Source organism: Myotis myotis, unplaced genomic scaffold, assembly GCF_014108235.1.
Source record: "Myotis myotis isolate mMyoMyo1 unplaced genomic scaffold, mMyoMyo1.p scaffold_m19_p_6, whole genome shotgun sequence".
In the NCBI taxonomy this organism is placed as follows: domain Eukaryota; kingdom Metazoa; phylum Chordata; class Mammalia; order Chiroptera; family Vespertilionidae; genus Myotis; species Myotis myotis.
In genome coordinates, this window is record NW_023416368.1 from 99,900,159 (window position 1) to 99,926,808 (window position 26,650).

The following is a 26,650-nucleotide window of genomic DNA, read 5'->3' on the forward strand; positions in this document are numbered from 1 at the left end:
TCCCCCAGAACGAGTCCTCTCCAGCACGAGGCCCTGTCTGCGCACGCGCGTCTGTCCCCCCGGTGCCATGCTCCCCACAGGGCTTCCTTGGACCCGCTGGCGTATCTTCCTCAGCTCTGAGGATCAGGGGTTTGCAGTTAACAGCAGCCACTGTTCGAAATGAAAACCGCGCACCAACCCCAGTGGATGCGTTCGCCCCTCGCTCTTCCATTTAAAACACTCAGGGGGCAGCGACTTGGCCTCCGCACCAGGCGGGCAGGGGCGGGCAGGGGAGGCAGCAACAGGCCAGACCCACGCGGCCTGTGCGAGGGCTGAGGACTTCCGTGGCTCCTTCCACTCACAGCCCCAGAATCTTCATCAGGCTCAGAACATTCCGCCCTGAAGAGCCCTGGGAGAATCTTTCTTCCTGATTATTTACCCAAGACCCACAGTCCGCCACCTGCTAGGGAGGATGGCTCATGTTTCGCTGGATAAATGCAAATATTGTTTCGAATAGAAACAGGGGAAGGACATCTAAAGCTAAAGCCCGAGGAGCCTGCTTTTAGGTAATTTCTGGTGGGCACAGAGGTCCCGGGAAGGGGAGGTTGCCTCCCTGTAGTTCAGCACTGTTGGCGCAGGAGGAGGTTCTGAACGAAATCTGGACCCATTTCCCCCAAGGGCTCTATAGCCACTTAAATCTAAAGAGCAGGTAGGACGCCGCTACCTCCCGGGACTTAAAGGACACGCAGCAGGAGGCAGAGGCAGGGCTGGTGAGAAGAGGTCGGGTGGGAACTGGAGAGGCGACCTGGGCGGGGTGCGAGCCGCAGGCCCTCACGCGGCCTCCTGGAGCCTGTGCTCACACGCGCAAGCAAAGGAGAACTTGCAGGCGAAGGACCACACCAGTTCTCCATTCAAGATGGCAAACCCCTTCCGTATCCCCCCAGGCAGAGTCTTGTCTCTGACGCGCAGCGTTTCCTGATCACAGGGCATCCGTCTCGTCTCCCCTAGCGGCCTTGCAGGCTTCTGTCCCCGGCGCGTGGCCACACCCTGTGCCTCCCCCGCACCGGAGTCTGAGTTGGCGCTGCCTCCCCAGCTCTGCCTTCTACGCCAGCCTCGCCTCCCACGGCATCCCCTCGTCTGTCTCATCTGTGCTCACATGGCATGTTGACTTCATGGGGGACAGCCATCAAGTTTAAATGATATTACAGTCGTCGGCTGGTTCTGGAAAGGAAACGGACCGCGCAGAGGTTTTGAAATTTCCCTCCTAAGCCACCGAAGGCGCTACATTTAAGAGCGGGCTAGTGGCACTTAGAAAAAGAAAAAGAAAAGACTCATAACTTAAAAACAAGTTGGGAAGCGGCCCTCCAAGCCTCACACTTTGTCTATTCCAAGGTCAAAGTGTCCCTGGCGCAGTGACCGGCTGTCCCTGCAGAGACACCCACGCGCGGCGGCGCCCGAGCAGCCGGCTGGGGCCCCCGGTTCCGCGGCCGCGGAGGCCAGGGAGTCCCGGTCGGCTCCCCACGCCCGTCCCGCCTCGGGAGTGGCGCCCCACCTGGGTGCCACCGCAGCCGCAGCCGCAACCCCGGCCCCACCCGCTGCCTGGCCGCGCCCCACGCAGGCGCACGGAGGCCGGGGGCGGGGCGGGCCGGGGCGGGGCAGGGGGGTGGGGGGGCGGGCCGGACGGGTGTTTCCGTTGCCTGGAGCTGGAGCAGCGGTCCGAGCGCCCTGCTGGCATCCCTGTCGCCTCGCTGCGCGCCCGCACCCGCCGCTCTCCCGGAGGCTCCGGCTCCTAGTCCCTCTCTTCGGTGAGTGCGCGCCTGGCCCGGGAGGGGCCCTCCGAGGGGGCGAGGGGGGCACAGACCGGGGAGGAGGGCGATCCCGGGCGCGGGGAGGGCGGGTCTGCCTCCGGGAACCAGCGCTGGCCCCTGTCTTGCAGGCCCCCGCCCCTCGGTCTCTTCTCCGGACCTGAGCAGTCGCCATGGCGCAGGTAAGGCCGTGCGCCCCGTTCAGCGCCTCGGTCAGCGGCGCCCGGGCGGCTCTAGGACGTGTCTGAGCCGGGAAAGTTTCGGAGCAAAGAGGCTCTGCCCCGGGGAATGTGCCGGTCCCCGGCCCCCCGCCGGTCCCTCGGGGCCCCCTCGCGCGTGTCCCGGCCCTGCCCGGCCCTGCGGGCGCGGCCCAGGTGACGTGGCCGGGCTTTGCGCTCTGCCTGGTCGCGAGTGAACGTGGAGAAGGGGCCTCCCCCAAATCCGAAGAGCCGCTAAAATTAGAACCAGAGCAGGAACAGCCCGGCGCGGTCATGTGAGGGGAACGCACTTTTTTCTTTTTTCTGGCTTCCTTCGTTTTTTTCCGCCTGGTTTCCTGCATTTTAATGCCGTGGATGGGCGGCGGCTTTCTCCGCTGAGCAACTCGCGCGGCTTTCCCCAGTTGCTCAACCCAGTTTTACTCAAAGGAATGGTTCGTCCTAGGCACTGATTTTTTTCTTTTTTTCTTTTCATGCAAAACATGAAACAGAAAAGCCGCTTAAGCAATGAAGTGGCGGAACGAGTTCTGAGTTGAATTTCGCTTGGGTCTGTTTCAGAACCGGATGGCCTAATACTGGCTTTCGCTGTCTCCTTAGCATTAATCAAAAATGCAGGAAAGAAAATGGTGTGATTTACAGAGCAGTCTGTAAACATGGACCATGTTGCGCAGTCTTTTGTGAATAAAACATCCAGTCCTTTGTGAATTAAACATCGCTGCCTGGCAGCTCCACCCAGAACTAATTTTACAGACCTTATCCTTCTAAATGGCTTGTCAGGGTCCAGGTCATTTTTTTAAACAAGGGTTTTCACTACTCAAACAATGCCCTTTCTCACCGAGAGTTCTTTTTTATCAGATTAACTTATCAAAATTGAGTAAGGTTTCCCAGTCCTTTCCAAGAGAAAGTGGGGGATTAAGATGGGTTGGTAACTATTAAATTCAGACAGCGCTCCATTCTTACTTCCTCTTTTGCTCTTGAGAAATCTTACAATGAACCGATTCTTATGTTACTTCCAGTGGAAACTTTGGTTTAGGTTCTTCCCCCTGGAAGGGATACTTTTATGTGGAATTAACTTTCCTGAGAATAATGTGTCCTATCTTGATATGCTGGTGTGGTGATGTAAATGATGAGTGAGCAAGTTTCAAAGAATCATTTTCTTTATCCTGGCTCATTTGGCTGTTTCTTGAATCTCTCCCGTGTGTTTTCCCAGCGATGCCTGAAGTTTTTCAATCAATGCCTTTTAATCATGTAGACACTTGACCCAAGAGAGCATCAGTGAGGGAATTTTTTCCGGTGCGGACATTAATACCTTCAAAGAAGGGAACTAGTGTCAGGGCCCTTATCTGTACAGAACAAGGGAGAATGCTGGTTTGTATTATAAGATTATGTATGTGATTTCTATGCCACCATAACACCAGGCCTGTTTCCAATCAAAGCCAGTTTTTAGTTTTCATGAAAGTTACAGCTGTTAAAGATTCGATGTTGAATTTGCACTGGCTTTGTCATTAGTTATCCTTGGAAGCCATTCCAGCAAAACATTTTGGTGAAATATCTAATATTGCGATGGACTTTGTCTGTACTTCTGTTATGGAACTGACCTTCCTGTCTGCATGTCCTCTGGCCCCCCGGGCACCTGGAGGGGCGTCCGTGTCAGGTTCAGATGGATTCCAGGGCGGATCCTCCTGTTGACCTGTGGGTGTGGGGACCAGAGACCTCACTCTGTGGCCACCTGTAGACTCACGCGATCAGATTCCTGAGTCTCTTCCAAGTGCACATTTAGCAATTTAAAATGTATTATTAAAAATCCGTGCCTCCTATTGAAAAATTAATATGTAGCCTTCCACAGTGGCAGTTTTTTAAAACATTCATTCAGAGAGGAAGGGAGAGGGAGAGAGAGAGAGAGAGAAACATCAACGGTGAGAAAGAATCATCCATCAATCGGCTGCCTCCTGCACACCCCACACTAGGGATTGAGCCCGAAACCAGGCCGTGTGCCCTGACCTGGAATTGAACCATGACTTCCTGGTCCGTAGGTTGACGCTCAAGCATTCCGGCACTCACAGCGGCAATTTTTCATGTTTATGAACTGTCTTCCGTACCAGTGTCTTCTCTTTCTACTTAACGTGGGAACCTCCCGACTTGCTCCCATGGGTTTTCCATCTCACTCGTTAGCTAGAGCCAACTTTTTCCACAGATAGTCTAAGTTACTTTAAATACATTCCGCACTCTTGGTTTGGGGGGAAAAAAATCAAGATTTGGCTGTATTTCATAGATGAATGATCTATTTAACACATTTTCATTCAATGTAAGGCTTTTACCTTTAACTAGAGGCCTGGTGCACGAATTTGTGCATGGGTGGGGTGTGGCCAGCCCGCCTCTATCAGGGCCGATTGGGCCGGCTGGGGAGGGGCCGAGGGAGGTTGGCGGGCCGGCTTCGCCCCCTGGTCGAACTCCTGGTCGAGGGGACAATGTGCATATTAGCCTTTTATTATATAGGATTTTCTTTAAGGTGATGGAGCTGAAAATATCATCCTGGGGCCGCCTGAGCTTAGTTTCATTTATAAGGTTGTTTATAAAGAGTGAACACATTCGGGGCAGCAGGAATGTCATCGAGGCAAAATCAGGCTCCACAATTTTTCACCAGAAACTTCATGCACATCGGAGGAGTTACCTCCTGACCTGAAGGTTGGATTAGGAAATCTGGGGTTGGTTTGCAGTCCCTGAGCTGTAATTTACGGGGTAATTTACGAAGGTCTGGCACAGGCGCAGGGGCAGGGGCAGGGGCAGGGGCAGCGTCAGTGTGAGCGGTGAAGCTGCGACCAGGCTCAGTCCAGAGGCGGTGCCCCATCTGGTACACTGTCCAGGCCCTGCACCCGAGGTCGGATCTCTCAGTGGCGAGGGATTTCCCCTCGGGTCTCAGGTCAGGGTTACCCGATACCCCTGGCCTGTGCTGCTTCCGGCTAGCCTCACTCAGGGCCCGGTTCCTTTGACTCTTGTCTTTGTTTTGGATCCTGTGGAAGAACTGGATCCAAAAGGGCTTGGCTGCGTTGCAAGCCCCTGAGTCCACTGGCAGTCTGCCCTTCCCTCCTGGCAGCTCCTGCCCTGGGAGACCTGCCCCGTGGCGGGCGAGTTAGAGGTGGCAGTTGGCCGTGTCTTCTCTTAGCGACTTAGAAGTTTAATGTGGTAGAAATGTCACAGCATTTTTACATCATAGATCCATTCCTGCAGTAAATTCTATTCCTACTAGAGGCCCGGTGCACGACATTGATGCACTGGGGGTGGGGGTGGGTCCCTCAGCCCGGCCTATGCTCTCTCGCAGTCTGGGACCCCCAAGGGGTCCTTAGCGCTGCTTTGAAGGCCGGAAAGGCTCCCACCATCTCTGCTGCGTTCACCAGCTGTGAGCCTGGCTTCTGGCTAAGCAGCACTCCCGCTTTGGGTGCACACTGACCACCAGGGGGCAGACGCTCAATTCAGGAGCTGACCCCTGGTGGTCAGTGTGCGTCATAGCGACCGGTCGTTCCACCGGTCAGTGTGCATATTTGGGTTTTATTATATAGGATGGCCTGAATACTTTTCTAAAACTTTACAAACACAGCCGTTGATTTAAAAATATAAATGAGGATTCCTGAGACCTTTCTTTGCTTTATGTGGTTTTCGGACCCAGCCTTTCTGTGTCTTTAAATTCTGTGTAGAGAAGAGCAACACTTCTCTTGCTCTTTGGGTTAATTTTACCCATTTTATTGGCATGCCTGGTCTTCGAAGGTAAAGAACTTCTTCAGTTAGTCCAAACAAACCAAAAAAGCCAACAAAATGATAGAGCTGGAGGAGTGGGTAATTTTGAAGGTGAGCGTTTAGAGTGGATTATATGTTTGGCCAGGTGTTGCCTGAGAATAGGTGTAATTCCCTGTGAAGGCATTGTGGCAGGGGACGAGGGTGACTGAGGGTGACAGCACCTGGTGCAGTGGAATTCTCCCTGGGGGGGGGGGGGGGGGAAGGGGGCGCCATGCGTGGCCGGGCGGGCGGGAGCACAGGACGAGGGAAGCCCTGTCTGAATCACGGGAAGTCACCCTGCCCAGCGCGGCCCCCTCCGTGTGGGCGGGCGGGTGTGGGCAGGATGTCCACACGAGGGCTGTGGCCTCTGACTCACGCCTGTGACTCACGTCTGGTCCCCGCGGGGCTTTGCTAGCGGGGACGGTGACTCTGGCCGTATGGAATGTAGCAAGTACTTTCCAATTTCTAGAAAGCTCTCCAGCCAGCACTTATTCCCTCTTCAGAGGCGGTGGCTGCGGTTCTGAGGACGCTGCTCTCCAGCTTTCGCCCGGTTTCCTTCATCTCAGGGGCACAGTTCTCTTCTCTTTAAGGCAAATCTCTGTGTCTCCTCTGCTGTTCACCTCACCCCTGCTTTTCCGTCTGTTGGCAGCTCCTCCCTAGCCTGCAAAACGGCTAGAAGTGTTTTTTAAGTGTGTTTTAATGTTTTACTTACTTGTTGATGAGAGGGAGGGAGGAGAGAGAGAGAGAGAGAGAGAGAGAGAGAGAGAGAGAGAGAGAGAGAGAGAATTGATCTGTTCCACTTACTGATGCATTCATTGGTTGCTTCTTGAATGTGCCCTGACAGGGCATCTAACCTGCCACCTCGACTTCTTAGGACGATGCTCCAGCCAGCTGAGCTACCCGGCCAGGGCCCGGGTCTGTTCTTAGAAGCTTTAATAAACCGCCGTTTGTAAGGTGGGGGTTCCCAGAGATGTCCCCCCCCTTCACTGCTCAGTGTCTCCAGTCCCATTGTTCCGCCGCCAGGACCCAGCCTCCAAACCCAGGGCCCTGTTCCCCCAGCCCCCCTCCTTTCCTTCCCCTGGTTTTGGACTCCCCCTGCCTCCTTCCCTCCGGAACACGTTTCCCTCCGGCCTCCGAGCCAGGGCCCTGGTGAGCCGGTGCAGGTGCTGGCGGCCGTCCAAGGGCAGGTGACCTCCCTGCCCTCTGGCTCTGGTTTCCGACCCCAATCTCCGGTGTCTGCCCTTGGTGACCGCCTCCTCCCGGCTCCAATTTCCACTCACAGGCCTGCTGTGGGGAAAGGAAAGCAGCCGCCCACCCGTTCCCCTGCCAACAAGGAGCTGGCCTCCTGCTTCCTTCTGCCGGCCCTGACCCCGTCTGTCCAGCCCTGACCCCTTCTGTCCGACCTGACCCTGTCTGTCCAGGTCTGATCCCATCTGTCCGACCTGACCCCGTCTGTCCGACCTGACCCCGTCTGTCTGTCCTTGACCCCGTCTGTCCTGCCCTGACCCCCTCTGTCCAGCCCTGACCCCGTCTGTCCAGCCCTGACCCCGACTGTCCGCCCTGCCCCCATCTGTCCGGCCCTGACCCCGACTGTCGGCCCTGACCCCAACTGTCCGACCTGACCCCGTCTGTCCGGCCCTGACCCCGTCTGTCTGGCCCTGACCCCGTCTGTCCGACCTGACCCCGTCTGTCCGATCTGACCCCGTCTGTCCTATCTGACCCCGTCTGTCCGACCTGACCCCGTCTGTCCGGCTTTGACCCCGTCTGTCTGGCTTTGACCCCGTCTGTCCGACCTGACCCCGTCTGTCCGACCTGACCCCATCTGTCCGATCTGACCCTGTCTGTCCGGCCCTGACCCTGTCTGTCCGACCTGACCCTGTCTGCCTGTTCCTTTCCGCCTCAGCTGCTCCTGACCTGGAGTCTTGCACCTTTCTGTGCTGGTAGCTCTGCAGTCTTCCCAGGTTTTCAGGGCCCGATTTGTGGTCTCCGCCGCTGCCCTGGTAACTGGGTGCAGAGTGGCTGCCCCTCCCGTGGCCCTGAGGGCTGGCCTGGAGCCTGGAGGAGGCCAGCATTCCTGAGCTGACCTTTTAGCGCCCCCCACGGGACCGCCCTGGCTGCTGAAACACTCACCCTTCACCAGAGCCGCATTCTTCCCGGGTTTATGCTTCTGACACGCCTCTCTGCACTTCTCCACTTTCCAGAACCTGCCTGGCGACGTCACAGGCCACTTTCAAGACATTTCGGGGAAGTTTTTCCCATTTCTTCCCACTCTTCCCACTCAGTCCCCCCCCCCCCCCCCCCGAGTGCTCATGTCACCCCGGAGAACCCTCTGTGTGTGCCCTACACACGTACACACGTCCGGCCTCCACTTACACAGCAGCCGTGCCCTCTTGGCGGTCGAGGTCTCGGCGTTTTCCTAGTGAGAGTACAGTGCCTGGCATGTGGGACGCATTCAGAAATGGTTGCTGCTCAGCAGATGTGGCTCAGTGGTTGAGCATTGACCTACAAACCAGGAGGTCAGGGTTCGATTCCCGGTCAGGGCACATGCCCTGGCTGTGGGCTCGGCCCCCAGTGTGGGTGAGCAGGAGGCAGCTGATCAATGATTCTCTCTCATCATTGATGTTTCTATCTCTCCCTCTTCCTTCCTCTCTGATATAAAGTATATATCCTATGTAATAAAAGCCTAATATGCAAATCGACCAAACAGCAGAACGACCGATCGCTGTGACCCACACTAATCACCAGGGGGCAGATGCTCAATGCAGGAGCTGCCCCCTGGAGGTCAGTGCTCTCCACAGGGGGAGCACTGCTCAGCCAGAAGCCAGGCTCATGGCTGGTGAGCACAGCGGCGGTGGCGGGAGCCTCTCCTGCCTCTGCTGCAGGTGGGTGGTAAGGAGGGAGGGGTCCCAGATTGCTAGAGTCCCGGACTTCGAGAGGGATGTCTGACTGTCAGCTTAGGCCATATCCCTGGAAGGATCGGGCCTAAGCTGGCAGGTGGACATTCCCTGAGGGGTCCTGGACAGTGAGAGGGCACAGGCCGAGCTGAGGGACCCCCACCCCTGAGTGAACGAATTTCATGCACTGGGCCTCTAGTAATATATAAAAGAAAAATGGTTGTCGAATGAATGAATAAACAGACTGGCAAACTACAGCAGCTGTGGGCCCCAGGTTCTCACACTGCGAGAACGCGTGTGTTTCCTCATTGTTATGATGATGCTGGCGGCGTCGGCAGAGGGTTTGAAGAAGCCCCACTAAGCGTCGGCTGCATGTGGCCCCAGAGGCAGCACTTTTCCTCCCAGTTCGGACGGGCCATCTTCCCAACCTTCCCAGCTTATCTCCCAAGCGGTGCTCCCTGTAACGATGTAGGACCGCCGGACGTTGCCTGTATCAGCCGCCTGGTCCTCATGGCTCAAGCTGTGGAACCAGGGGAGGGGCCTGTGGCTCTTCGTGCATCTGCTGTGTTAGAGGCAGGTGGGGCAACCTCCTGGCGGGGGCGCATTTCCCCGAGCGGGGTGGGGAGAGCAGGGTGGGGGGAGCAGGGTGGGGGGAGCAGGGTGGGGGGAGCGGAGAGCTTTGACTTAGCTTCCTGGTCTCTGGATGAGACCAGGGGGCATGGGGCTGCCCCTCCCCTTCCCTAGCTGACCACACCCTTTCTTTAGCTCAGGGAAGAGGAAGGAGCTGCTGCCAGCCTACAGGGCCCTGAGCAATCACGTGGGAAACAGCCCTTCCTCCTGGGCTGTGTTCTTTGGGCCCAGGAGCACAGCACTGAGGTCCTCTCAGGGTCTCTCAGGGTGACTCCTTTTCCGAGGGAGGACGAGGGGCCTTGCTTCTTTCCTTGAGTGAGAGGAGGGACAGGAGAGAGTTATCCTGACTCGGTTACGGTGGTGAGGAAGACTTCATTCACGACGATTGCAATGGGGAGAGAGTGGGTTCAAGTCTGAATACAGCGAAGACACTGGGGATCAGTAGGGGAGGGGTCAGCGGGTGGAAATTACTGAGAGGGGACATCCAGGGCAGGGGGTCTCGCTAACCTGGCCCAGGAGGGTTCTTGCTGGAGGCAGCCCACGACTTACTCCTCAGAGGGGGGCGTGAGGACCAGACCGATGTGGAGGGCGGGGCTCTCCCTCAGCTGACCCCGCAGGTCTGGGGGGGACCAGGCCTCGCCCTTAAGGGGCTCAGAGGAGCTGCCTGAAGGGGGTCAAGGATCCGTGTGCTGCTCTTTCAGGGGGCGCAGCTCAGGGCCCCGAGGAGAGCCGCCAGCTGGCCGTGGCGCTGTGTCCTGTGGAAGCCTGTCCTGTGGCTGCTCTTGGCATCTGTTTTGGTCTGGCTGGTGGCCGGATGCTGCTGGCCAGTGCTGCAGTCGGAGGCAGGGTGGGGCGTCGGTGACCGGGCTTGCATGCGTTCATAATCCAACACGCATGACTGCACACCCGCCAGGATCCTCCCCCCCCTTAGGGTCCCTCAGTTTCAGATGGAATCCTAACGGGAGTTTGGAGGGGCTTTGAAGACATTTGTGGGTGGAAGGAAATGCTGGCAGCCCCCTTTATCAGAGATAAATGTTTGGCTCAGTATTGGGAGCCTTCTTCAGCTAAAGATCTAAAGAAGTTGCGAGCATGAAATGTGTTGATGCTGTAAGTGCTGTGTGTGTGATCAAAGGGTGGGTAGCAGGAAATGTAGAGAGAATCTCCCACAATGCACCGTTGTCATTCAAAGATCGTCTTCTCCTGGCGCACACATTTCCAATACCTCCCAGATGTTGTCAGGTTACCGTACAGTTACTAATAAGCAAACGGAAATAGGGCTACACGCAAAGTCAAAGAACGAGAGCATAGCGCACCTGGGTTAGGGCTTCCAACAGCCGTGGGCAAACTACGGCCCGCGGGCCGGCCCGTTTGAAATGAATAAAACTAAAAAAAAAAAAGACCGTACCCTTTTATGTAATGATGTTAACTTTGAATTTATATTAGTTCACACAAACACTCCATCCATGCTTTTGTTCCGGCCTCCGGTCCAGTTTAAGAACCCATTGTGGCCCTCGAGCCAAAAAGTTTGCCCACCCCTGAGCTAGAACGTGGGCTCCGAGGGCTCCTGGACCAGGGGCCAGAGGCTTCCCGCGAAGAAGGTCGGGGAGGAAGAGAGTCAGGAGGTGGGGGTGGGGGTGGGGGGTCCTCACAGAGGCCATGCCGGAGGGAAGAGGGCCGCCCCCCCAGCGGGTCTCCCACTGAGTCCCAGAGGTGCTGCAGGGGCTTGTAGTCCGTGCACTGAATGGTCTTGCTGATCCACCCATTTCAATAGGGTGACTCAGCTTATCACGGGGAGCTGATTTGCGCCGGGATGTGATAGAGCCGGGCTCACTGTTGATGTGCGTGCTGTGTGTGCGTGTTATGTGCATGCTGTGTGTATGTGCGTGCTGTGTGTGCATGTTACGTGCGTGCTGTGTATGTTGTGTGCGTGCTGTGTGTGTTGTGTGCGTGCTGTGTGTGTTATGTGCGTGCTGTGTGTGCATGTTACGTGCGTGCTGTGTATGTTGTGTGCGTGCTGCGTGTGTTGTGTGCGTGCTGTGTGTGTTATGTGCGTGCTGTGTGTGCATGTTACGTGCGTGCTGTGTGTGCGTGTATGTGCGTGCTCTGTGTGTGTGGTAGTCACACTGTGAATAATGCCCCTGTTCCTGCCTCAGGCTCTCAGAGGCACCGTAACCGACTTCCCCGGGTTTGACGAGCGGGCGGATGCGGAGACCCTCCGGAAGGCCATGAAGGGCCTGGGTAAGGCCCCCTGCGTTTTGTTCTAAAGAAACGGGATCATTGTTTTTCCAAACAAAACGTCATTGATTCACAGGAGGACTAATTTTGGGATATTTTGATTTGGAGAGAGAGGTGCACTGAGATGATGGAATCATCGCCTGACCACCCAGGGCTCAGGGTCTGGACTGACCAGCCTGGGTCTGCAGCCGCCTGTCGGCCATTCCTGTGGCGGGTGATGGCCAGGGGAGCAGACCTTCCCGGGCCCCCGTCTGCAGTCTCTGCTGTCCTTGCCAGCAACACCCGCTTCACGCCTCCTCCACGCCTGTATCCTCTGTCCCAGCCTCCTTCCCAGCCACTTAGCAGCCTCTGTCCTCGAGGATTTCCACATACACTGTTCCCAGCCTCCAAGCCCTGCACCAGGTGCTCCCCACCCCCAGGCCCTGCACCAGGTGATCCCCTTCGCCAGACCCTGCACCAGGTGCTCCCCTTCCCCAGGCCCAGCACCAGGTGCTCCCCTTCCCCAGGCCCTGCACCAGGTGCTCCCCTTCCCCAGGCCCCTGCAACAGGTGCTCCCCTTCCCCAGGCCCTGCACCAGGTGCTCCCCTTTCCCAGGCCCAGCACCAGGTGCTCCCCTTCCCCAGGCCCAGCACCAGGGGCTCCCCTTTCCCAGGCCCAGCACCAGGTGCACCCCTTCCCCAGGCCCAGCACCAGGTGCTCCCCTTCCCCAGGCCCTGCACCAGGTGCTCCCCTTCCCCAGACCCTGCACCAGGTGCTCCCCTTCCCCAGGCCCAACATCAGGTGCTCCCCTTCCCCAGGCCCAGCACCAGGTGCTCCCCTTCCCCAGACCCCTCCGCCAGGTGCTCCCCTGTCCCAGGCCCCGTATTAGGACCCACCTTTCTCAGACATGGCTGCCCTTGGGGAGGGTTCCTAGTGGGGGGCTCTGGCTTGGCCAGGCCTCCGTGGTACCCCAGCCCGCCTGTCTGACTCCCCCCCGGTTTCTGAGCCACCCTGTCCCTGCTGTTCACAAACGCCTGGCGTTCCCTCTGCTGCCCTTTCCTCTCATCCCAACAAAAGCCCGTCCTCTTTCTGCTTGGCCTTTGTTCCTTCAAGACTGACGGCTGCACCTTTTCCCAAACCCCGTCCACCTCCTCTCACTTCGAGAACCTCCTTGGGGCCCCACTTAGTGCCTGGGTCGCCCGTGGGCCCTGTCGGTTCTGCCGTAGCTCAGGGTGGTGTGTGTCTGTATTTTTTCCCTAAACAGTCTGCCACTTGAAACCAGGTCTCCCTCTTTGTCCCTCTCGTTACTTGGAAACCCCACGGCTTCGTGCGTGGGAACAGCCCCGTTTGCTGCGAGGACACCGGTGCCCTCAGTGTGAAAGCCAGGAGGGCTTCCCGCCTGCTTCCCGGAGCAGCAGCGGCTGTGGATGTGCTGGCAGTGCCACATCGGGCATGTGGTCACGTTCTAGCTTAATGCGTTTCCTAACATGACATGTTGTGTGGGGTGAGGCCCCGAGGGCCCCCGCTGCAGAGGTGAGCGGCGGTGGGTGTGCAGCCAGGCCTGACCGAGCGCCCCCCGCAGGCACCGACGAGGAGAGCATCCTGACGCTGCTGACGGCCCGCAGCAACGCGCAGCGCCAGGAGATCGTGGCCGCCTTCAAGACGCTGTTTGGCCGGGTAAGACGCGCCCGTCGACTGCGGCAGCTGCGAGTTTAAGATGTGTTTGAAATTTTGGCAGAAATCGTGTATTTAACGATTCCAGCTTTCCTCCTCCCCGACCCGCATTTGCTTAATTAGCAGCTGTCGGTGAACAGTGCTCACCCGCTTGTCCCCACACATTGCCCTTCCTGCGTGAGGCTGGACCCCGCCCTGCTGTGCCTCCCCAGGTGTCCCGGCCTCCCCAGGGTGTCCCACAGGCTCTGGCCTCCCCAGGGTGTCCCACGGGGTCCCAGCCTCCCCAGGGTGTCCCATGGGGTTCGGCCTCCCCATGGTGTCCCATGGGGTCCCGGCCTCCCCAGGGTGTCCTAGGGGTCCCGGCTTCTGTTTCCCAGCTGTTGGCCTGGGCCACGGTGCGTGTCGTCAGGACACAGGCACAGTCTAGATGGGGAGGGTGTTTTGACAATTCAAACGGAAATTAAATTTGTTACGAAATGAATGGGCGCCTCCATAAAAACTTGGGTGTCATTCCATCATTCTGCAAATTTTCATTTGCCCTTTCATTTAGAAATAAATGCAAAGCAAAAAAAAAAGAAGCAGCAGCAGCAGCAGGCACTTCCAACCCAGTTTCCAGCTGTCAGGAGGCTCAGTGGAGGGGCTGGGCATCCGCTCTCCTTCTCACCCGCGAGCACGTTTTCCACGGTGCAGGCCCCGTCGGGCACAGCGCGTCCTCCGTGACACAGAGGAAAGAGAGGATGGGCCAGTTTTTACCCTTTGTCAACATACACTTACGATTTTTTGGGGGGAAGTTTTTTTTTAAAGCTACAGGTTTCTCAGAGCAGTATTTGTAAGACAGATTTTTTTGTGTCCTTTTGAAGTTTTCATTTTTTTAATTCCTGAAGGAAGAGAAACATCTCTGGAACAGCGACCTTGACAGGGAGGGAGGCCTTGCTTCCCCTCGAGCCCAGGCCGGGGCGTGCGCAGCGCTCAGAGCCGCGGCTTTGGCTTTGGCTTTGGCTTCGCTCCGCGCCTCCTGCGGGGGAGCCCTTCAGAGCGAGGGGAGCCCTTCAGAGCGAGGGGCGCCCTTCAGAGCGAGGGGTGCCCTTCAGAGCGAGGGCTGCCGTTCCCGGCGAAGATGGCGTGTGCGCCTGGTGACGCGCCTGTGTTCTCTGAGCAGGACCTGCTGGACGACCTGAAGTCAGAGCTGACGGGGAAGTTCGAGAAGCTGATCGTGGCCCTGATGAAGCCCTCCTGGCTCTACGACGCCTACGAGCTGAAGCACGCCCTCAAGGTACAGGGCGCCCCGCCTCCCCATGTGGGTCTGTGCTCGTGACCTCCCCTCCTTCATCGTAAAAATACTGTTATTCCTGCGAGGGTTTCCTGGAGAGCAGAACTGTGGGGGGCAATCAGGGGAGAGGCGGAGGCAGTTACAGGCGTGTCATTTAATCATTTAATCCTTCTTGTATAGTTTACTCAGTAATAGTGGCTATTTACTATATATATATACACACACACACACACACACACACACACACACACACACACACACATATGCATATATATACACATATATATACATATATGCATATATACATATATATATACCCATATATATGTGTGTGTGTATATATATATATACACACATACATATATTGATTTCAGAGAGGAAGGGGGAGGGAGAGAGATAGAAACATCAACAATGAGAGAATCATTGATCGGCTGCCCCCTGCACGCCCCACACCGGGGATGGAGCCCACACCCCAGGCCTGTGCCCTGACCGGGAATCGAACCACGACCTCCTGGTTCATAGGTCGATGTTCAACCACTGAGCTACGCCAGCTGGGCGCTATTTAAATTTTTTAACATTTTTTACAGCCTTTTAGATCTTTTAAGCCTGTTTCTAATTTTGAGATGTGTCTTTAAAATGTTACAGGTTAGGTGTTTTATCTTCTAAAATAGGAAGTTGGCGAGTTGGGGAAAATAGTATGGTTAATCATTAGCGGTTAAACAATAAAGCTTCGGGGAATTTTCAGATCAGAGTGGTGTTGTTGCACCCTTCCCTGGGAGAGTCCGGTGAACTCGTCACACTTTCCTTGTAGCCGATAACTAACGGCGTGTCCCCCACGGGTGCTGGAACTTCTGTGTAAGTCTGGCGACACTGAAACGGTGGTTGGACCTACGGCGCTGGAAACTTCATTCAGTAGCAGTTTTGAGTTCGGAGGAAAAGGAAACAGATAGAATAACAAAGAGATGATGTGGCCCAGGGATTCCTCGTGGGAGTGGGGGGAGGAGGGGTACCAAGTTAGGGGCCTTCCTGGGCCTACGCCCTGCATTTTCCTACAGCGACTCTTTGGGAGCAAACACTGTCTTAGGGCACCGGAGACGGGGTGTCTTGGTGGCGTGCTGTGAAGTGGTAGCAGCTAAGGTCCTGCCAGAGCGTACATCCAGGCCTTCCAAGGGCTTGATTTTGGGTAAAGAAACAGAGATATGAAGAGAATAATGCTTACACATACTACCTTTTAAACTTGAGGTAGGTTATATCGTTGCTTGTATCTTCTAATTTATCAGTGTCGCTGTGACTTTTATCATCAATAAAAGGAAAACTGATTACAAGTATTTTTCTTTTTTTAAAAAAAAATATTTTATTGATTTTTTTTTTACAGAGAGGAAGGGAGAGGGATAGAGAGTTAGAAACATCGATGAGAGAGAAACATCAATCAGCTGCCTCCTTCACACTCCCTACTGGGGATGTCCCCGCAACCAAGGTACATGCCCCTGACCGGAATCGAACCGGGGACCCTTGAGTCCGCAGGCCGATGCTCTATCCACTGAGCCAAACCGGTTAGGGCTGATTACAATTATTTTTCAAAACTCCAGAAAGCAGGTCCCAATCCTTTGACTGATTCAGTTCCTGCTCACTGAGCCACACTGCCTGTCACCTCTGCTCAGATGCCCCCGTGCGCCCACGGAGACCTGAGGTGGGGGCAGGGCTGATGTTTTGGGTCGATTGTTTAAGTGTCAGTGCTTCTCTATATAAATCCATATTTAGAGTTACATTTGCACTATTTCAGCCTCTTTTATTTTTCCATGTTTCATTAAAATGCTTTACTTTTAAACTATTTAGAATTAAGCTGATAAAATTACAGGTTTGTATAACCTGCTGTCTCTGTATGCACACTTACAATGGACATTGTTTTTCATTAGACAACAAGGGGTAAAATTGTCTTAATTTGCAGTTTCTTATTCCTGTAACTAACGGGACGCACATGCAAAGAAGGGACTGTCATGTTGGGCACTCTTTGTATGATCCTGCAATTTGGGTAACGTCTGTTCTAGGAGGATCGCTTCCTTTTTAGTCTGTTGACATGTCCTTTTTATTGAAAATTAATCTCCACAGGGAGCGGGGACGGACGAGAAAGTCCTAACGGAGATCATTGCTTCCAGGACCCCCGAGGAGCTCACGGCCATAAAGAACATCTACGAGGAAGGTACAGGCTCAACCTGCGTTTCTCGTCCCCCCCGTCCCTCCTCCATTTCTCTCGAGCAGTGGTTCTCCACCTTCTGGCCCTTTAAATACAGTTCCTCATGTGACCCAACCATAAAATTATTGTCGTTGCTACTTCATAGCTGTCATGTTGCTACTGTGATGAATCGTCATGTAAATATCTGATATGCAGGATGGTCTTAGGCGACCCCTGTGAAAAGGTCGTTCGGCCGCCAGAGGGGTCGCGACCCACAGGTTGAGAACCGCTGCTCTAGAGCGAAGGCAGGTCCGTGGTTGCAGGAGGCAGGCCACGTGTGACTGCTGGACGAATGCGTGAGGGAATAAGTGAGAAACCATTCAAGTTGCTTTTCTCCCCCCGACCCCCTTACCCATAGCTAATGTAGTTATTTGTGGGTAACTTTTAGTTTTATAAGGAGCTTTGGATGAAGACGGCATTCCTGTTTAGATAGGATCTGCCACTAGCGTAGGGATACACAGTGGGTCTTTCTTTCATATTCACTTTAAGATGTAAGCAGGCCCTGCCAGCGTGGCTCAGTGGTTAGGGGGTGAGCCTGTGCACCAGAGGGTGAGGGTTAGATTCCTTGCGAGGGCATTTACCTGGGTTGCGGGTTCACTCCCTAACCCCTGGTCGGGTGCGTGCAGGAGGCAACCAGTCGATGTTTTCTCTCACATCAGTGTTTTGCTCTCTCTCCCCCTCCCGCTCTCCGTAAAAGCAGTGTTAAAAAAAAGATATATCCTTGGGTGAGGATTAGCAAAAGGGAAAGATGTAGGGGTTTGTTCGACCTTATAAAAGTTCAGTTTTCTGTTAGCAAAGTTGAGAATTATCTAAGGTAAAAAGACATTTCACCCGGCTGAGCGTCCGCGGCCAGGCATGCCATTCGGCGACGGCAGCGTGTGAGGGCTCCATGCTGGCTCCTCTTTCTGGCGGGCCTTACTTTTCCTGTGAAAAAAAGTCTGCCGGTCTGAAGCATATTCTGTGAATGGAACCAGGAAAATGAAAATAAAAGTAAAGGTAGTAGAGAGTTTCCCCGTCAGATGTCCTGTACCAGCCTCGCCCTGCCTGGCGGAGGGACCAGCCGTCCTCCGGATGGCGGCCAGTCCTCAGGCCGCCAGGCCCGCTGCTCTCAGCCAGGAGCATTCGTTTGTTAATCTTAGGAATGTCCGCTGGGACCCAGCAAGTCAGAACAGTGTGGGGTTTACAGCAGCTGAACAGCTACCTTCCCAAGTGCTGGTCTCTCTGTCATAGGCCCCTCTCACTGACACCAGAGCGGGGTTCCCGGACAGGACAGCCCCCTGCGCCAGGGGGAGAGGCTGTCCCCAACCTCCATCCTCATCTTCTCCTATAAATGAACTAGAGGCCCGATGCACGAAATTCAGGCGAGGGGCTCGGCCCTCGCAGCCGGGTCGTTCCGCTGTTCGGCTGTCCGGTCTAATTAGCATATTACGCTCTTATTATTGTAGATTTATACGAGGGACCTTGACTGCCTTGTGAAAAGCCAATTTATTAAAGCAATTAAAGCTGCATCTCGATTGAAAGAAGCAAAAGCAAAGCCAGCAAACCTAGGCATCTGGCCCATGAAGTGCAGACGGGCTTTCAGCTCACTGAAGAGCGAGTTGGGTGGGGTCTGAGGCGTCATATACCCTCCTGTCCATAGGCTTCTACACTCCCCTGCTGGCTGTTTTGGTGCAGAGTGATTTGGTGCAAGGCCCTTTTTTTCCTTTGTTGTGACCTTCCCAGAATTCATGAGAAGCACCTGCAACTTTATCTTGCCCAGCCTGAGACTGCAGGCTTCCCTGCTAAGGGAGTAGAACTGCCTTTTCCCCTTTCTCCTCCCCCTTCCTCTCTGCATTCTCTCATTCCGAAGGTTTTTCACCATTTGCTCTCATGTTTGTGGCTGGGAAGATAATGGCTTGCTAGTTACAAGCTGGCTGCACTGTTTGGCCTTGTTTTAACTCCCCTGCCTCAGTTTCCCTAGTCCTCCTGCCCTGGGGCCCTGTAACACTCCTGCCTGCTTCTGCTGTTACGGCTGGACAGCCCCAACCGCGAGGCAGAGGTGGGACGTGCATCTCAGAGGCCTGTGGTCACCTGAGAGCCGTGCCCAGGTCACAGTCAGGTATCCCATTCTGACCTGGAAGAGTGAGCCAGTGTGCCCCGGTGGCTGCCGGGTGCCTGCGTGTGGTCCCTGCAGGGGCAGCGTGTGGGCTGTCATGAGTGACAGGGAAGATGCACCAGGCCTGGTTTGTGCCCTCAGGGCATTTGCTGCCTACTCAGGGGTGACGGGACTTAGAGAAGCGGCAGTAATTACAGGACCGGAAACCTCAAACTGAAGCCAATTACCCACAGCCTTTATGCAGGAATTCGCTCAGAGAAGAGAGGCTTTGGGTGTTGGGAGGGTCTTCATGGTATAGTCAGGCGCTGAGCAGGGTTTTGAGACAGGGGTGGCGGGTGGGGAGTAGGGGGTGGGTCGGGGGAGAAGGAAGGCAGTTGGGTCGCCCACCCACGGCCTGCAGCCACGGAGACCGGGCTGGGGAAAGTGTATGGAGGGGACAGAGCCCGACCGTGGGGAGGAAACGCGTGTGTCCGGGTGGCGAGAACCTGAGCAGGCGAGTTAGGCCGGCACAGGGGATCCGCATGGCGGGTCAGCAGGTCGGCCTTGGTTAAAGGCACAGCGCTTCCCGGTGGGCGAGGGGTGTTGAAGGACCAGGAGGAAGGATCTGCATCAATGGCGGATCAGGTGCCCGCGTGTGGGCGGGAGGTAAGCCAGGCAGGTCCGACCGTCCAGGTGGGTGGCAGGTGCGCAGAATGAATCGTGCAGGAGACACGTGTGAAAGGTGTTGAGTGGAGGGAGCGAGGAAGGGTTCCTTCAGGGTTTGTATTTGGGTAACTGATTGAAATAAACATACAACGCTCTTGGACCTTTTTAAATACAGTGGGGCCTTGACTTACGAGTTTAATTCGTTCTGTGACGGAGCTCATAACTCAAATTACTCGTCTGTCAAATCACTGTGACGTTCGCTGCGCCAACTAGTGGTGGGGTATCTGAAGCTGGCTCGTAACCCGAATTTTTTTGAGCTGCAACTCAAAGCAAAAAATCGGCCAAGAGACGGCTCGTATCTCAAAAAAAACCTCGTTAGTCAGGACACTCATAAGTCAAGGCCCCACTGTAGAAGTTTCAGGCTTGTAAGTGTTGGCTGCTCTCAAATAACGATGAAATATTTAAATGCCTTGGGTCGGCCGCCTTCGTTCGGCGGCGCTGCGGGCTCCTGCGGTCTGGTCTCCCTGCCTCGGCCGCGGAGGAAGAGCTGAAATGTGTGGCGGGCAGCGGCCTGGTTTAAGCTGCCACTGCTGCCCTCAGCGTGAACTGCATTTGCTGCGGAGGAAAAGGACCCTTTTAGTGGAAGGATGGCCGTTCCCCAAGAAAGACAACTGAGACTGTCAGAGCCTCAGTTTTCATCTGGTGTGCCGCATGAATGTTTAAAACATGCAGCCCCTGACTGCTGAGTCAGGGGCGCCGACCTTTCCCCTTAGATCAGTGGTGCTCAACCTTCTGGCCCTTTAAATACAGTTCCTCATGTTGTGACCCAACCATAAAATTATTTTCGTTGCTACTTCATAACTGTCATGTTGCTACTGTTATGAATCGTCATGTAAATATCTGATATGCAGGATGGTCTTAGGCAACCCCTGTGAAAGGGTCGTTCAGGCCCCCCAACGGTTCGCGACCCACAGGTTGAGAACCGCTGCCTTAGATTGTCAAAGGAAAAAGTGACAGCAGCCAACACAACAGTAGCCGTCTGGTGTGAACGAATCAAAATGATGCCTCATTTTGTGTGTGTGTCATTGGCAAAAAGTACCCTATGTGCTGGCGTGCAGGAGTTCAGTGGTTCGTTTATGCCGTGAGATGGGAGAGGTTGAAGGTCGCTGGTCCGGAGGGCGGGAGACCTTGGGGCCGTGCTGCACACATCTGGAAGGAGGAGGCAGTCAGCCCGGGAGCGCCTGCGCTGGGGTCCCCGTGCCGCCGTGCACGCAGGCTCGCAGTGTCATTGGCCCGAGCGCTTGTGAGCGGCTGAGTCCCGGTTCGGGCGGGGACCCAGTGCTGCTGGGGAACCGAATGCCTCTCGGTCCAGCCGCTCACTCGGAGCCTTGGCGTCACACTCTGGGGCACTCAGAGCAGAGAACGTTTATGCCAATCAGATACTTCTTTTTTAAAGTTAAGATCAATTTTTAAAAAATGTTCTTGATTTCAGAGAGAGGAAGGGAGAGGGAAAGAGAGAGAGAAACACCAGTGATGAGCGAATCATTGATGGTCTGCCTCCTGCACGCCAATCCCAACCGATGTCTCAGGCTTTTAAATGCTGTCTGCCTTCCAATAGCGATGAAATATTTAAATGCCTTGGAGGCACCTCCTTCCTTCAGTGGCGGCTGCAAGTTAGTAACAAGGGCTGCGGGCTCCTGTGGTCCTGGGGATGGAGCCGCCACCGGGCGTGTGCCCTGACGCTGACGGGGAGTCGAACCGCGACCTCCTGGCTCACGGGTCCCGCCAGCTGGGCTGAGCGGAGCTTCTCCCTCTGTGTCCTCCGCTGGCGAAGGGGGCGGGGTCTCTTCTCGCTGCCGGAGCTGTGACTACGTCTCACCTTGTTCTGTTGCAGAATACGGCTCGAGCCTGGAGGACGACGTGGTGGGGGACACCTCGGGGTTCTACCAGAGGATGCTGGTGGTCCTCCTGCAGGTACCGGGTGGGCGTGGCAGTGCGAAAGGAAACCCAAGCCAGACTGGCCTGACCCGTGAAGCGAGGCCACTCGCGATTCTGTCAGTCATTTCTGGTGCCCGCTCGGTGCTGGCTGTGTGGGGGCCGTCTGTCTCGGGTCTGAGCGGACGCCTCGTAGCTGACTGGCAGCTTTCTGGGGTGTCGCTGTCCTCTTTTACTCATAGAATTTAAAACCAAGAGGATCGGGTCGGGGTTGGACCGCGCTGTGCAATAAGGGGAAACACTGATAGGATCTTAATAAAAGTACGTTATTCCCGAGAGAAAAGCTTTCTGCGCACAGCCAGCAGGTGGCGCCGCTTCCTTTCCCGGGGAAACACCGCTGTAGCTGGGGGTGTCTGTTCTCTCTCGCAGGCGAATAGGGACCCCGACGCCGGGATCAACGAGGCGCAGGTTGAACAGGACGCCCAGGTGAGTGGCCCCGTGTGTGGCGGCTGCGTATGACACCCGAGCGAAGAGAGTCCGTGCTCATGGCGTTCTCCGTGCCGTGTTGCAATGGCGCCTGTCTGTTCTCTCAAAGCACAAGGCCTGTGTACATTTCCTTCACTTTTTAAAAATTAATATATATTTTTTATTGATTTCAGAGAGAAAGGGAGAGGGAGAGATAGAAACATCAGTGATGAGAGAGAATCATGGATCAGCTCCCTCCTGCCAGCCCCACACTGGGGATCGAACCGTGGCCTCAAGGTTCATAGGTCGGCGCTCGACCACTGAGCCACGCCGGCTGGCGGATCTTCCCCATGTTAAAGCACATGCTCACAGGACCAGGATTGATGCTTTTTATTTTTATCGTTAAAATAATTTCAGAATTGAGTGTAAAGATGGAACTCGTTGTCTCGTGTTCTGGAAATGAACTGCAGTCTCTATTCTTGAACGCAGCGTGGCTGAAATGCCCACGCACCCACGTGCCCATGTGCCGCGACCGCCGCCTGGCCCCGTTTGGTTTGCCACTGGGGGGACGGGGCGGCTCCCAGCCGCAGCCTCAGCCACTTGCCTTCCCCTTGGCGTCCTGGGCGTGCTGGCCGTGAAGTGCGGAACTGAAAGGGTAGCACAGACATTGTGAGGATTGCGCCTCTGGGTTCCAGTAAATCGTCCACATTGCAGTAGGGGGCCTCCGGTTGAGTGCTGATGTCCATATACTTTCGTGCCCCCCGTAATTACATGGGCACCGGAGGGCACACATCCCTTCCCTGTGAAAAGGCACATGTGGAACTGAGCTGTCAGTCACGGGAGGGCCTGTCAGAGGCCCATCTCGCAGCCACACGAGGACCGAGCCACGCGAGGACGGTCTGAGGCTTGCTCGGGCTCACTGTCAGGTGTGAAGAGAAAACAGGAAGCTACTTTCTACCAGGCGAACCCAGAGCAGGAAAACAGAAAAGGCAGAGGACGCAGCCCCTGGTCAGGCCACTCCCTCCCAGCCTGTGCGTGGCCGCTCAGAACTTGGCCCACACCCCGGGGCCCCGGAGAGACCGGTCACGGCCACACTGGGGACACTCACCCGGGGCCAGAGCTGCGTTTAGCTCTGACCCACCCGTCTTCCATGGCAGTTCATCCTCGGGGCCCCAAGTAGCCCCAGACTCAGGTCGGAGGTCAGGATAGGAACCATGAGGGTGGAAAAGGGTCCGACGATGCACTGGGCGGGTTCCGGTTCGGGGAGTGGAGCCGGGTGTGATGCCAGCGAGAGGCCGGAGCGGGGCTGACTGGGTGGAACTCTCCGCAGACGCTGTTCCAGGCGGGAGAGCTGAAGTGGGGCACGGACGAGGAGAAGTTCATCACCATCTTCGGGACGCGGAGCGTGTCCCACCTGCGGAGGGGTGAGTGCGGGGACGCGGTGCGGGGAGGCCCTCGGCTGCCGGCGGGCGCACCTGCGGGCGGGTCCGCGTCTACTCGCTTCTTGGGGACCCAGAGGACTCGCATCGCTCTCTTCGCGGCTGTCGTAGCTTTTTAAAAGCGAGAGCTCCTTGTCCACTCTCGCTCTGCGAGGGAGAGGCAGGCTCTGGGTTGTCGTGCTCAGTCACTGACCTGAGCTGTGGGCCCTGCAGGCATTCCCTCCGGACAGCGGTCACCACCCCTCTTCTCTGGATAGGTCGGCGCTCGGTTGCTTCTCCGGGTTTTAATAAGTTGTCCACAGTTTATTAGGTTGGATACTCCCCGTTACCCACGGTGCCAGGCGGGAATGAGTTCAGGGGCCGGTGACGGGAAACCGTGCCGCAGTGGCCGGCAGCATGGCCCCTGATCTCTGTTCCGCTGTCCTCAGCGCTTGGCTCGCTCCCTCGCGCTCCGTCCCATGTCACAGGATGGCGGCTGTAGCCCCAAACGTAGCGACCGTTTTCACAGCGAGAAGAAAAGGAAGATGGAAACGCGCTTCCGTGACTTTTATAAGGAAAGGAAGGCGTCTCCGAATCTTCCGGATTTCCCCGTCGGTCCCGTAGCTCAGGGCCGGGGGATCAGGGAGCAGGACCGTTGTCAGCAGGTGTTTGGGGCCCTTCGAGGCTCGGACGCAGTCGGGCTCCGTCAGGAAGGAGAAGGGGGCTTTGCGTCCGGAAGGGCAGTGCCGGGGAGGGAAGGGCCTTCTCTGTGGAGAGTGAGCCCCGGTGTTGAGCTCATCTTTCTCTCCTTCAGTGTTTGACAAGTACATGACCATTTCGGGGTTCCAGATCGAGGAGACCATCGACCGGGAGACTTCGGGCAACTTGGAGCAGCTGCTCCTGGCTGTGGGTAGGCACCTGTACGGCGTACGTGACACGCGTGGTATCGAGAGCTCCGGAGTTCATTCAGCTCAGGCTGTGTCTGAACATCAACACCGATTTCTTAGGAAAAGAAGAACTTGTAGGACGCCAACGCCTACGTGTCCAATGGGATGCCTGCTCTGATGTTGGAAATTCTTGATGATCTCGTTAGCTCCTGTGGGATCATAAAGGGAATTGTCTAAAAACCATTTTGAAGCGGCATTAAAAGTCCTACTGTTCCCCGATCACCCCGAAAGTGGGCATCACCTGGAGGCTGGTCCCCGTTACGGCCGATGCCTGCGGGACGCCATGCTCTCCCGGCACTGTCCTCCCGGCTCCGTGGCGGCTGAGACGCGGCGCCCGATGTAGGAAAAGTGTCTTAGATGAACCGGGAGCTGTGACCACGGTCGTTTTCAGATAAATGACTGGAATTTCGTTTTAGCTGCACATTCAGGATAATCCGGAAAAAGGGGGGAACTGAGTGGGTGCAGTTCCTTGCAGTATCTCATGTTCTCCAAATCCGGGGCAGGCCGAGGAGGCCGGGCCCCGGCCCAGTTTCCCGCGGGTTCGAGTGGCGCGCCCGCTGCACGTGAGCATTGTGACGGGTGTAGTCGCTGGTGGCTGGGCTTTTTCTAAGCATTGGAAAAGTTACCCCGCCCCGTGGAGGGTGATTTTTGTATCGTGAGGGATTTTCATGTAAGCGCTCTGCAGCGCAGCAGCCTGGGGGCCGAGCGGCCGCCCCAGGAGATGGGGGGGCAGGTGCCCGTCCAGGGGAGGTGCCCTTTTCTGCCACATGTTTACCTGGTTCCTTCTGAACTGGGCCCTGTCCCTGGGCACCCAGGTGTGCAGGGTGCAGACCGAACACCTCAGTTATGATGGCGGGGGACAGTCAGGGAGAAGAGAAATCCGTGTTACTGGCTGGCATAGACTGGAAGGAGACCTCCAGGATGCTTGTAGACTTTCTCGGGGCTGATGAAGGTTGTGCCATAACAACCACGCTACTGAAACTGCCAGAAGGGAGGGTGCTGGGAACAGTGGCCTCAGACCCACCCCCGGCGCTGCGCCCCCTGCTGGGGAAGCGGGGCCTGAGGGAGTCCCCGTCTGGGGAAATACTTGCAGCTCAGCTCCCAGGAGGTCGCTCTGTCCTCGGGAATAGACAGCCTTCCGTGCGAGGCAGCCTGGGACTTCTAATTAGTCCCTTTTTAAAAATAAATATATTTTTATTGATCTCAGAGAGGAAGGGAGAGGGAGAGAGGGATAGAAACATCCATGATGAGCGAGAATCATTGATCGGCTGCCTTCCGCACTCCCCACGCTGGGAATCGAACCCGGAACCCTTCAGTCCGCAGGCCGACGCTCTACCCACTGAGCCAAACCAGCCAGGGCTTCTTGGTCCCTTTCTTACCAGATTAGCCTCTGACCTGATGTTCTTGCTCTCCTAGTGAAGTGCATCCGCAGCATCCCCGCCTACCTGGCCGAAACGCTCTACTACGCGATGAAGGCAAGTCCCCCTCACTCGCTTCTCTCTGGTCCTTTCTCCCCCTGCGACCGCGATTGCGGTTTAGGCGGTGGCCTTGGGGACTTTCCTCTCTCCTTAAAGCTCGTAGCTGCATGTCACTACCTGGCTTTGCTCAGCGGGTGCGCCCCGCTCGGGAGTGCGGGTCTGTAAACGGGGCCTGCCTGTCCTTCTCCAGGGCGCCGGCACCGACGACCACACCCTCATCAGGGTCATCGTGTCCCGGAGCGAGGTGGACCTGTTCAACATCAGGAAGGAGTTCCGGAAGAACTTCGCCACCTCGCTCTACTCCATGATTAAGGTGAGGGCCTTGCTCGATGCTCCGTGTAGAAATCCACGCAGACCACGCGCACCCGTGGCGGGGAGAGCCGGGAGCGAGAGGCTGTGTCGGCAGGAAACCCCGTGACATCCCCGGTGTGACAGTCGGGTCACCGCTTCGGGGAAAAGTCCCGGTGAAATTCCCTGCCGGCTGGTTCTCTCTGTTCCCCGCGGCCGCTGCGGGGGTCGCTCACGGAGAGCCTTTGGGTTTCAGAGCGACACGTCCGGGGACTACAAGAGAGCCCTCCTGCTGCTCTGCGGGGGTGAAGATGACTGAGGTGCCACCAGGGACCCCGCTGTGCCCGCCCGTGCCGCCACCGCCCTCAGCACCGCTCGCCGCTCCGCTGCCCGAGGCCACTCGCTGCCTTACCCCTGCCCGCCGCCCTTGTCCCCACGCCCATGGCCCACGCGTGTCGCAGACGCAGGCGGGCACGGGGCTTCTTGCTCATCCTTCCTCTCTGACTCCCCTCAAGCCACTCCCTCACTCAGACCAAAGCTGCCTCCCGCGTGTCCCTGGAAGAGGCGGCCGGACTGGACGCCCAGCTGCAAGTTGGGAACCTGGAGGCTCGTCGGCCGCTGGGCCACCGAGTGACACCTGGGAATCGTGTGGTGCCTTCAGAGGGTCCGCGCAATAAACATGTCCTCCCCGGCC

The 26,650-nt window shown here is 56.3% G+C and overlaps 1 protein-coding gene across 1 annotated transcript; it reads left to right on the forward strand.

The window, feature by feature from the left end:
• Positions 1-1,634: 1,634 nt before the first annotated feature.
• On the forward strand, positions 1,635-26,650 carry ANXA5 (annexin A5). Its single transcript, XM_036312683.1, has 13 exons — positions 1,635-1,784; positions 1,916-1,966; positions 11,448-11,532; positions 13,091-13,185; positions 14,342-14,455; positions 16,562-16,652; positions 21,320-21,399; positions 21,790-21,846; positions 23,156-23,249; positions 24,058-24,153; positions 25,607-25,665; positions 25,859-25,981; positions 26,213-26,650. The coding sequence occupies exons 2-13, from the start codon at positions 1,958-1,960 to the stop codon at positions 26,273-26,275; spliced, it is 966 nt and encodes a 321-aa protein (XP_036168576.1). The 5' UTR covers positions 1,635-1,784; positions 1,916-1,957; the 3' UTR covers positions 26,276-26,650.

Excerpts from the sequence above, each read along its gene's own strand:
- ANXA5 (XM_036312683.1), top strand. Across the intron at positions 25,666-25,858 it reads CGCTCTACTACGCGATGAAG|GGCGCCGGCACCGACGACCA; the intron begins GCAAGTCCCCCT and ends GTCCTTCTCCAG. Across the intron at positions 25,982-26,212 it reads CGCTCTACTCCATGATTAAG|AGCGACACGTCCGGGGACTA; the intron begins GTGAGGGCCTTG and ends TTTGGGTTTCAG.